Source organism: Phalacrocorax aristotelis, chromosome 1 (assembly GCF_949628215.1).
Source record: "Phalacrocorax aristotelis chromosome 1, bGulAri2.1, whole genome shotgun sequence".
In the NCBI taxonomy this organism is placed as follows: Eukaryota; Metazoa; Chordata; class Aves; order Suliformes; family Phalacrocoracidae; genus Phalacrocorax; species Phalacrocorax aristotelis.
In genome coordinates, this window is record NC_134276.1 from 15,757,753 (window position 1) to 15,769,806 (window position 12,054).

At 37.6% G+C, this 12,054-nt stretch overlaps 1 protein-coding gene across 8 annotated transcripts in view; it reads left to right on the forward strand.

The window, feature by feature from the left end:
- Positions 1-12,054, forward strand: part of YAP1 (Yes1 associated transcriptional regulator) — a 90,448-nt gene that overhangs the window by 46,865 nt on the left and 31,529 nt on the right. For 4 of the 8 annotated variants that reach the window (XM_075081919.1, XM_075081885.1, XM_075081880.1 and 1 more), the window contains exons 3-4: positions 514-629; positions 8,809-8,922. In XM_075081919.1, coding sequence (XP_074938020.1) covers positions 514-629; positions 8,809-8,922 — 230 coding nt within the window. The remainder of the gene's footprint in view (positions 1-513; positions 630-8,808; positions 8,923-12,054) is intronic. The other 4 variants (XM_075081896.1, XM_075081906.1, XM_075081903.1 and 1 more) reach the window with 1 other exon arrangement.

Consider the following 12,054-nt stretch of genomic DNA (forward strand, 5'->3'; position numbering starts at 1 on the left):
GGTCTATGCACAGAAAGGTTGGGAACACTAATGATTACTCACTAGCCAGCTCACTACAACTCCCTAGGCACTGAATAGGAACTCATCATGCCAAGTTGCTGGACTGTGCTTGAGATTCCAGACATAACTGGCTTTGTTTGAAAGAGTCTGAAGTCACATTTAAAAATTACAAGTAACTAATCAATGAGAAAAGGAAGAGAATGTTTTTTTTTCAAAGGCACAACATCTAATTATGGTACAACAGTCTAGATTACGATATTCATGTTGAGCCTTATCGCACCATAGCTTTAGCTATGATGGCTACAGCTGTTTGTTGGGAAAGTGGTGGTGGATGGAGCAAGGGCTTGAGAATCTGACATACTGTGATGCTTGGAAAGAATCCAAACAGTTCTTGCTTTGTTTTAAATATGGCTGTTGTTGGCAGGCTTAATCTTTTGCTGTTAAACTTTCTGTGCTAGCAGGTCATTGTGGTGAATGCATGACTGTCCTAACTCCTGCTTTGTTTTGTCTTAGTCACATTGATCAAACAACAACATGGCAAGATCCTAGGAAGGCCATGCTTTCCCAGATGAATGTTACAGCTCCCACCAGTCCTTCCGTGCAGCAGAACATCATGAACTCAGCATCAGGTAAGCAAAATATGTATTTATGAAAAAGATAATACAAATGAAGATGCCACTAGCTATTTTAATTTGGGGGGGAGTCCAAATCTCGCAGTTGTCCTTCTAGTTATCCTGGTTTTTAAACTTTAAATTTGTTGATGCTTGGTGCATAGAGCAAGAGGCTGATACTTTGAGGTAAGAGAACTTGTATAATATTTGTGATGTCAGCAGAAAGTATCCTGTAGTTCTTTTGTTTGTGTTTTATTTTTTCAAATGAATGATTCAAACATTTAAAGAAGCAGAATTTTTGCCTCATTTCTTCTGACAGAAAATGCTGTTAAATTGAAGAAGACCAGAATTTCCATGAAATGAGTGTCTGTTTACATTAACACTGTTGTTCTTCTGCAGTGTTCTTCTCCCCTTGGTTACTTATTAGATTTGGTAAACTCCCATTCATTTACTTTTCCTTGATTTGTTATAAACATCTCAATTTTTTCTGCCTTTTCTAAGCACTTTGACAATCTTGTTTAGAAGCAGAGGTGTTTTGGTTTTCTTCTTATTCTCCTACCATTTCCAAAATCCTCTATCATGATGATTATTCCTCTACCTAAGGAAGTCTGATGTGTTTTCCTGGAATATAGACTTGTTTTTCAGCTAATTTGGGGGGGCCATCACTAGACAGCAAAGTGTGCTTGTTTTTGCTATAGAATCTGCTGTATGTTTTCAGAGCTCTCTTGTCCTGATGGAGCAAAGAGCAAGCAGATAAATTTGGTGCCATGCTAGTTTGGCTGCTGCACTTTCTTCTCTATGCTTCTGTTTGTCGCTAAGGTTCGTGTTTTATTTCTTTTCTCACAGTCTGATGGTATTTTGTGTATGTCTGCTGTACTCGTATTTCACAAAGGTTATTCTCTGGTGCAGCTTTTTGTTGTCCATTTAGACAGCTTTGTTTCATGCTGCAATTCATAGGCTGCAGACAATACCAAAAGATTAACAGGCATGACCAAACTGTGCTCTTCATGGCTGTGTGTTGGAGGGGAAGCTAATCAAACTTTTTGCTGGCTAGGCCAGGAGGTTGGATTATCCTGAAACAAATGAGTCCTGTTCAAGTTCAGGAAGTCATGATTCAGAGCAATTAAGGTCTCAGGCTCTGATGTGAAAATATAATACCTGTGACTGTTTTTTTCTGTAAATATATCCCGGGAAACTTGCAGCAATAGAGTTGACATATTTTTGCAGGGACACTTACAAAGAACAGGGAATAAGAGAAAGGAAACAATTCTCTTGGTCTGTCTTGCCTTTTGGTGTATCTGATTTGTGCTAAAACTAGATGCTTGCTGTCTGAATATTGACAGAAATTCTGTGTTCTAAGATAATTCCTCAAACATTCCATTGTACCAAGAATTAACAGGAAATAATATTGATAGAGAAGTAGGATTCATTTTTTGTACCTAGAAAGAAATGAAGGGTCCTTAGCAAAAAAAATAAACTGGTTAGTTTTCGGGTAAAAATCTAAAAGAGAATCTAGCAGTCAGTACATGAGGATTATTTTAAAAAGAAAACTAAGAATTTACATGTAACTGACAGATGTGTGCGAGCAAGTGATCCTGCATAGGTCTTCTTGCTCAGGCAATAAAGAAGAGTTGAGAGGTCTAAGTGGGATGTCTTGTGACTTGAGAAAGCACTTATTTGAATACAAGTTCATTAAACATTTATTTCAAATTTCACAGAGGATACTGTATTGAATTGAACTGAAAACCTTGGTTTTTTCCCCAGTGCTCTGAATTTGATAAAGTGCATGAAGAAACCAGAACTTCTGTGTATAGTATGTGTTTATGTGACATTGTTTTTTTTTTTAAAGTTTAAATCACTGGAGGTGATGTGACTTGGTGCTCTTCAGGTAGACCTGCTTACTCTTAACTTACTTGCATTTAACAAAAGTCAGTTTTCAATTAAATAATATTGAACCTGCATTTATTTGATTCTGTTTCTGATGCCTGATTTGGCAAATCTTTATGCACTAACTTTAAATTGACTGTATATTTGTTTTTACTAAAGTTTCTTATATCTGTTTCTTTTACTTTTTACTGCTGAGTTCATGGTAATTTATACTTCCTTGGTGGCGTCATAAAGAGAGAAATGGAAAAATCAAGTAACTATGCACCACTTCAGCACAGTGGAACATAAATCTGAGTGCTAACATCATGCATATCAGACTACTTAATATTCTAATTTGGATATTTATTCTCAAGAACTGGGAAATAAAGTTGAAACCTTTAAGACAGAAGTTTCCTGTTATGAAATATTGCTGGCAATGAAACATGCCCTTGTGCTTTGAAAGCCTTTCATGAAAGATATTGGGAAAAACCAAGTGTAAGTATTGTGACAGCTGGAGGTCGCAGACTTGCAAAAAATATGTTAGAAATGCCACAAGGGAGAATGTTTTCCTTTCTGGATAGTTCAACCTTGTATAGTGCTCAGTAATTGTAGCCCTTAATCAGAAGGTACTATCCAAGTTTTAGGATATTTAATTACAGGCTGCCATAGGAGCTTATAAGTAAAGTTGCTGTGGTAAAACATAAGAGAGAGGATTTTTAGGATCTGCCTTGAAAGCCATCGGAAGCTTCCATTAGTTAGAATTAAGAACAGGAAAACAAACTGAAGAGAGAGAGAACAGAAAGCTGCTGTCTGCGTATTGAAGATAAACCTGCTGTCTTTTCTGGATAAATAGGATAAGTGGAGTTCAAGGAAGGAGGAAGAAAGCAAGACTAGAAGGTGTGGGTGGAGCAAGTCAGGATAGGGTTTAAAATCAGTACTGGCGTAAGGGGGATGTAGTTTAGCATGAGGCTGAGATTTTTAGATTGTTTTTATTAAGAAATCCCATCTCTTGAGGCAGCTAAGACTGGATGAGAATCCAGGTGTCTTGCTTTGGAAGCCATTAATAGGCATCTGAACCAGCTTCATCTGTTCACAGCATGATTTTGTGAATGAACTATTTTATGAATGTTAGTAAGCATGCATCCTTTATAGGAGGGCATCAGTAAGTGAAAAGTGAGGATTTCTTTTTTTCCCCCTGCTTGTTTTAGTTCTTTGATATTTTTTGTGTCAGTGTTACTGAACTTGGCTTGCTACATGTAATCAACTTAAAATGGTTTGGGCCTTATATATGCAGAGAAACACAATGCTCTTCTGAATGCATTTGTTAGTTAATTTTCTGTGTAATAGGATTGCATCTTCACATCAGTAATGGAAAGAAAACAAGCCTGTTACTTCTAAATATGCAACAAGTATATAAAAATTAGTCTTGACTATTGTGATTTTGTGTGTGTGTTTCTAACCATTTTTTCCCTAGAGGTGTTGTAGGAGAAATTATGTTATTCTGTCTTGATATAAAAAAAAATAACAGCAGTACTTGTTCTTCTGAGGAACCTGTCCTATACATTTTTTACTGAGGTAAAGGTATAAATTTGAAAGTATTGAAAGTAAACGATGCCTGTTTCTTATCAATTACAGTTGATATACCAGAGATGGGATAGTAATTGTATTTACATACTTCCATTCTTCGGATACCTTTTACTTCCTGAATCATGCTTGACAGCACCGCTTACTTTAGCCTCTTCTGCTTCTGCATAGACATTAGATAATTAGCTTTAGAGCAGATTACTTGTCTTTGTCCTCTCTTGTTTTCCTTCTTACGTTGCAGTTTTGAACTGGGCTTCCTGGGGAAAATTTGTAGAGCTATTGTAATTCCCTTGCCTCTTAGGGGAAGGCTGTAGTGCCATGTTAGAGGTTGGTAGCAAAATAGACACTTGGATTCATAACTCTTGAGGTTTTCCCACACCCCGAGGGGGCGGGAGGGCAAGGAGGAATATACCAATAGCTGAAATGAGTTCTAGGTCTTCTCCTAGGTTCTTGTTCACTTCAGTTGCCGATTTCTCTTCTCTTCTATGTAACCAGTCATACTACAAATTCTGCTTTGTGTACAGTCAATGCTACATATGGTCTGTTGTGAAACTTGAGTTTCTAAGTATCTGCATGACAGTAATATTTTCTTTCTTCATCTGCAAAAAAATGCCCCCTTTTAGTAGTGTTTTTTGGTAAGCTTTACTGATTCAACAGAGTGAAGGTGGACTTTAGGTAAATTTTGTAGACTGATACAATTTTTAAAAGTTTTGGAATCACAGCGGCAGTGGTTGAAGGGAAAAATTTCTGCTTTCACAGAGGAAGATTAGGAAGGTTCTTAGAGATCAGTGTTCATATTAGGTAAAGGTGATTCCTGCTGTTGAAAATGGGTTCTCCAGTTCCTAGGTTGTCCATGCGTATTCTTTTAATATCTAGGTACAGATGCCCTCTAATATGCATTAACTTTGTGCTTAAAATACAGCTTTTTTTACTTTTATTTTGCAATTATGTATCAGAAACTGTAGGAGCTTGCAAGATATAGTTTGTATCCCAGCATAGGTTGAATCTATACTACGGTTTTGCTTTTGTTACTCTTTCTGTTGCTTTCTGTCTGCTGGCAGAGAGCTCTGCTTTGCATTCAAGACTCTGAGTTTCATGGCAAAAATGGTATACTGAGAAAGTAAAAACTCACAAAAAAATGGAAACGTGTACTGGAGACATGCACCAGAGATGCACACAGACTTTTAAAATTACATGTATTTATGTTAAGTCACAGCATTATATAAATATTTAGTTACAGAAGTATGCTTTATCAGTAGTTCTGTAAGGATGGCTTACATCTGGATATTGGAATCTAGTTTTTGGATAACTTTGTCTTTAAAAGTTACACAGTAAACGGTGAGTTCTGTAGAAGGGTTGTCTCTCCCCATGCAAATAATTTCATAGAACTGTAAGCTTATGGTTGTGATTGTATTCAGTTGACCTAGGAGGCATCAAACAGAACTAGTAGGAGACCATGCCAAGGAATATTGTTGGTGCTAAATCTTTACAAAGGTTCAAGGGGAGACTGGAAGATGTACTTGAAAGAGAGACCATTTGGCACCTAGTAAGTAGACAGAATCTGGCTTGAGAAATCACCTGAGGCAGTTGAAGGCCGAGTGACAGTTCACAGTCACTATACTTTTTGGGTCTATATGTGTATTCAGTGCTTTATTTAAAAGTTTATAATAAACTGACAGTGACTTAAATGCACTGCGTTCAGCAATAAGGCCTGTCCATCACCCCAGGATAGGTGTCTGGGCTAAATGGACTTCTGGTTACGCACAGCATGGCTGTTTTTGTACAACATGGGCTACAGCAACTATGGAAATTTTAGTAGAAGGTCTGAAGAGCAACAACACAGAGTTTATATAACTTAAGTCATGCTCATAAACATAAGCTCATGCTGAGAATTTTGTTCTTATTGAGCCTTTTCAGGGAACACGGACATGTCGTTGCACAGGAATTTTCCTAGATGTTCTGAGTGAACATGTCTGCTATTTTTCACCATGGTTTTCCATTTTTCCTCCATTACTTGCCTCTAATACAGAGTTTCTCAGGCAGTGAGTTACAAAATCAGACTTGACTGTCTTCTGGTTTCACAACTGCTCACAAAACCAAATAGCAATTACAGAAAGCAGTACTAATCAATTTTTGAACTACCATTTCAACGTGTAGGGATGACAGCAGATACATAAGAGCAGTTTACTGGCCAAGGAAGAAAGCAACATCATGATTAATGCCAGTAGTTTCTAGAGAGAAAGGCTCTGTTTCTGCAGCCGTTGATGGCACCTAGCAAGGAAGATTTGCTACTGTGACAGCCAGGTGAGCAGACAGATTTTTCCTGTCCTGTCCACAGTTGTGTATTTTATTTAGAAAGAGAACCTTGCCCAGGTTTGTCTCTAGTAAGCAAGTACTCATGAGGTCACTGAATCTAATAAGCAGTATTCTTCCACCATGTAGGTGGACTGATCAGCTCCTGGCATCCTGCTTCAAAGGCATTTTGTTCTTATTTACTACAAAGGAACATGCTGGACCAGTATACACTTTACTCAATGTTCAGCAGGACTGACACCCCAAGGCTAGTTTTGTTTTTCCTAGAGCCAGCTGGGTTTTTTGGCTTTGCAGTTCAAAAGATAATTTCTTGCTGAGTTTCATCTGAGGGATGTGTGGCTTAGGAGGACTCTGAGGAGAATGGTAGTGAGAAGCTCTGCCCACAAGGCTAGGGTGTTGGCTTAGCAGTCAAGGAACATTTTTGGTTCATTGGCTTCTACATTTGGATAATGTGGGGTATGTCACTGTGCTCCTGTGCCCCAGTTTTATAAAATAGCATCACACTGATGAGCTTGCTGGTCTTTGGTTATGGTAAAAAAGCACATGGTTCTTTGCGCTTGACCTTCCAATTCTGCATTGAAGTCCTGTTATACTGTGAATATGTTAGAGTTTATGAATGTTTTGTCACTCTTGCCTGTTCTGTTCACTAGCCTCTGATAAAAGCTGAGGTACTCTTGTTACTCGTATGTGGCATTTAAAGCTTGTGAGTGTTAAGGATGGGAAGGAAATGTCCAATGAGATGATAATGACTGGTTTTCCTCACTTAAACCTGTAGCTCTAATGGTGGAGTAGTGAGGTTGCTAGAGAAAGGCATAGTTTTCTGAGCCAAAATGAAAGAGTTTAAACCAGAAATGTAGTTTGCAGGGGAACTTCAAAGACCACAGTAAGGAATTCTTGTCCTGGTTATGCTTTGGGATATTACTGGAATGCAATCAAATGATTGTTTTACTCTTTTTGACACTTCTCCAAGAATATCTTTTGAGATGAAGCAAACAAATCTATCCTTCCCCTTTCTTCTCCCCCCACCCACCTTTAAACAATGAATTCTTCAACAGGAACGTGACTTTAGGACAAAATGACAGCCAAAGAGCTAATGTTTTTTTGAACATGGATATAGTAGCTATTTCAGGCATTTGTCAGATACACACATGTATTTTTTGTGTATTATCTGAATCTTATATATGAAACTATGATGTTTGTGCATAATGTATCTTACATTATACAGGATGATCTGTTAGTCCAAGTCTTAACATCCAGATGGCTTTTGCTAGTGTATTACTACTGTATTAGGCTGAAAAAGAGTGGAAGGAGAGATTGAAATATGATGGCTTCCGGCAGCAGGTCTCGTTCTAATTTCTTTTACATTCTTAACATTTGTAGTGGATCTTTTGCTATGTTATTTTAGGATTGTAATTAAATCTAAAGGTATGTAGGCAAGATCTTCCTGCATGTAGATATCTTAGAAAGTCTATATCTATGTGAGTATAAGAATTAAAAAACAGACATTTGTAAAGCACGTGCCAGAGAAGATGAGATGATGATTGTAATTTCAAGAATAGTTTTCAGTCTAAGCAAAATACAGATGAATGTACATGATCATATAGAGATGGGAATGAGTGGTTTATGAACTGTATAGCAATGAAATGTGGTTTTCTCAAAAGCTGATATTTGGAACATAAGGGAAACACACCTCAAGACTCTCATGTTCAGACACTAGCTCTGGACTCCAGAATACCACCACCTACCTACCTTTTACCATTTCTTAAACGTAGATTTCCCTCCCTGTGCCTTCCTGCTTGTAGAGGCGTAGCGCTGCTGTTTGTAGCACTGTGTCTGTCTGCTCATGTTGTTTTCTTACCTTTACTTTTTCATTGCTTGTTTGCCTGCTGTTCTTCAGGTCTGTGTTTTTGCTTGCTTAAGCTTTCACAGAAGGTTATGGTATGAGGTAAAGGGAAAACAAGTTTTGTCACTTTTTTTAATTGTTTGTGAAAGAGGAATGTTTTAGGATCCTGTCAGTGTTACCTTGTTGCTGCTGGGCCTTAATCACTAGATGAACTTTCCCATGAAAGGTAGAATATCTCTATGCTTATTCTTTTTCCCGGTGCTCATGCTGGTTTCATTCTGGCAGGCTTGACTTATTGCTGGTTTTGTACTATAGTGCTATAGCAAAAGGACGTGTCAAAAGCGTATGAAAGGATGCAAAGAAGTTATAAAATTAAACTCCAAATCCTAAATCAAAATTATAGAAGTGCTTTCTGTTCTTTGATTTCCCACCCGCCACTTCTTTGCCCTTATCCCAGAAATGTTAGACATGAGCTTGAAACTCTTCTGTTTCATGTACTGTTATATATGTAAAATGTTGGAATTTTTTTTAGATCAATTTCAGCTGCAGCAAACAAGAGCCCGCCATCAACTCCTTCCTTCTATATTGCAGGCCCACTCCCCGATGGATGGGAACAAGCTATGACCCAGGATGGAGAAATTTACTACATAAACCATAAGAACAAGACCACATCTTGGCTAGACCCAAGGCTTGACCCACGCTTTGGTAAAAGTTCATCTCACTTGAGAATTTTTGATTCGCTTCAGTTCACTCAGCTTTAATTTTGCAGGCATATTTTGAAAACTTTTTATAGTAAAATTAAAATATATTTTAATTTGAATTATAGAGACCTTGATTTAAATAATTATTTAAAAATAAAAGATTAGCATATATCCTGTAGAAGTGTATGTCACCAAAGTTTCTAATGCTAGGGGTTGGGATTTTGCCATATGATCCATACAGTTCCCAAAATTGGTGGCATTCAGAAATTACTTACCTAGAGACAGTTTCAGCCAAGCTCACTCTTCCCTTTAAAATTGCAAAACTTTACCACAGAAGAATCTTTTAATTCCCAAGCAATTATTTACTTTCCTTTGTTCTATCCTAAAGAGGGCATTGTCAAATAATAATTTATGCTGTTTAAATATACTTGAAACATATACCAGCTTATAATTCCAGCTTGTCACAGTGATGATCATGACAAAACTTTCTGTTTTAAACAATATGGAGAGAAAGGATTAGTTTTGTTTTTTCTACTCTAATATTTTTGTAGCTTAAAGATGATGTAATATTGGAAATAGAAACAGTAAATTAGGGATTGCAGGCTCGAGATGTAAAAATTTAACAAAATAGAACTGATAACTCTTTTCCTGTAATGTTTGTGATTTATATGGAAAGCAGAGCTGCAAACATTTAAATAAAATATTGGCACTGATGACTATGAATAGCAATAGCATGTAATATTAAGAGACTCTAAACTAGTTTCTTAGATTGTCCAAGTGATTGTTCTGATGTATTTAAGGTGGTACTACAACTTTAGTTTTTGTATAAAGCCATGACCTGTGTGTATAAGCTTTATTAGCTGTATTAATTTACCCCTTATTTGTTTTCCCAGTGACTTACTATTTTCAACTCCTTTGGATTTTAGTTATTTTTCCAGAGCCATGGAAAAAAACAGTAGGGGTAAAAAAAGAGAAGAGATCATTGTGGTTTTCAGGCTTTAGTTTTGGACTCGGTGCAGCTAAATGAAAACAGTGTGCAGATCAGTGAGTAGGTCAGGCTGAGGGGATACAAAGCCTTTGAAGCTTTACAGGGGTTGACCTAACAACAACTGTGGGCCCCTTTTGGGAGAGGCATTAACTCCATGAATGCCATATAAACACAGAGCTGCAAAACTCAACAGTCACTGTTCTGTTTTGTTTTGTTTTTCTGAAATGGCTGTTAGACATTTCAGCATTTTTGTTTTGTAGGCTTGAGTGCTTACTTTAAACATCCGTTTGCTCTTAGGGAGAACACCAGATTGTCACACTTTGTTTATAAACTGCTCACCAGTTTGTAGACAGGTTGAACCACTGTGCAACTTGAGCGTGAAGGTGGGGCATATATTGAAGCTTGTCAGCTTTGGCAAATGTCCATGCTGACTTTAGCACCAGCCAGAGTTGCAGATCTGTTTGGGTGCTGCAAGAGGAGTGTGTGGGTAATTCGCAACTTAACAATTACTTAATATGTGAATAAGGCTGAAAAGGAAGCAGTCATTTTGAAAATCAGTGTTGCCTTTTGCAGTTAAAAGAGGCAGGTCAATTCCATTTATTTAAGTAATCTTGCAGGGAATGTATTTTTCTTGTCTTTGCATTACTTTATAGTTTCCAGTGATGAGCTGGAATTAAAAAAGGAGTGTGGAAAAGGCTGTAATTGACAGAGGTCGTGAGTGAGAAGAACCGTGTTTCTCAGAACTATTTTGTACTCCTGTAAATAGTATGGTCTAACTGTAAGGGCAAAAGCTACTTGTCTTGTGTGTACTGAAACTCCATCAAATGTTCAGGCTGTGCAGCTAAACTGAAAGAAGTTAGAAACGTCCAAAAGACTGCATAAGGGTTTCTTGCTGCATAGCTTCCCTTTTTGGGCCCACTGCTTATGTGTATCCCAGACAGGCTTGAGTACATGCCAAGGCTCTTTATTTTGTGGTCGGACTTTTAATCTGTTCCAGACCTTTTCAGTCAAAGAGCTCAAGTGTAACTGAAAGGGGCAGGAAAGAAGAAGAAGAGAAGGAGAAAGAAAAAAAAAAAAGTGGGGGGGGGGGGGGAAGCATGTGGGCTCTTCTGATCTGGAGTGATGGCAAATAGAGACAAGCTGCTAGCTGCTGTTGAGCTTGAAGGAGTTTTCCTTGAAATCTTAAGTTGTACACATTGTATTGTGGTTTATGTTGTTATCATTTGAGCCAAGAAAATACAAAATCTTATTCCTGTTGCTTTCTCACTTGTGACCTCCTTAAGTCACTCCAGTAAAGTAGAAAAAAAATGTTTGACAGAGCTAACTTACTGAGCCTTGCATTTACTTATCATGTGGAGATCCTCTACAAATATGTGCTGTGACCCTAAATAGCATGTGAATGACTCAGAAGTTTACCTTTCCGTGCCTAATATAGGTTGAAAATCCTTTTGGGTTTTTCCCCCTGAGGATCACCATACTCTTTTCTATCGCTCTGTTTTAATACAAAGGCTTAGTTTTCACTATTTTTTCACTACTAAAACTTTCATAAGCAATCCTAGGTGAAGTCATCTTTGTAGCGTTGAAGCTTTTGATTATTACAGTGATACTAATGGTGACAGAAAATGAAGCAGAAATTCATTTCTCCCTTGATACTGCCACTTTCACCAATCTGAAGAACCATTGAAAACAATAAAGCTGTTGAACGGTATGTGCAAACATACTCCTCTGTTCCAGTATTCAGAAACAGAAGTTTGAAGAGTCTTTGCCCTTGTTGCTTCTGAATTCCCAGCTTCCAGGAAGACAGCTCTTATGGCTCTGTATGTTTCTCATCGAAGCTTTGCATTCATCTTTATTTTCTGTAGTAGGTGTGCGTATACCGTGTTTTGTTTGTTTTTTATAAGTAGTGCTGGGAATTTTCCATTAATGTGGCTAGAACAGAGAGAGGAAGGAGAATCAGTTTGAAGAAATTGTTTTAGGCGGAGACACCTACTGACTTACTTGGTATGAGGAATCTGGGTATTGCATTCATGCTTTTAAAGAGAAAATAAAAGGACATAGTTAATATGGATTCTTTCTTGGAGCAGGGTTTTAAGACTAATGCATCAGATAAGAGTCACTGTCAAAATACCTGGCTGTGGAGTAGGCCGG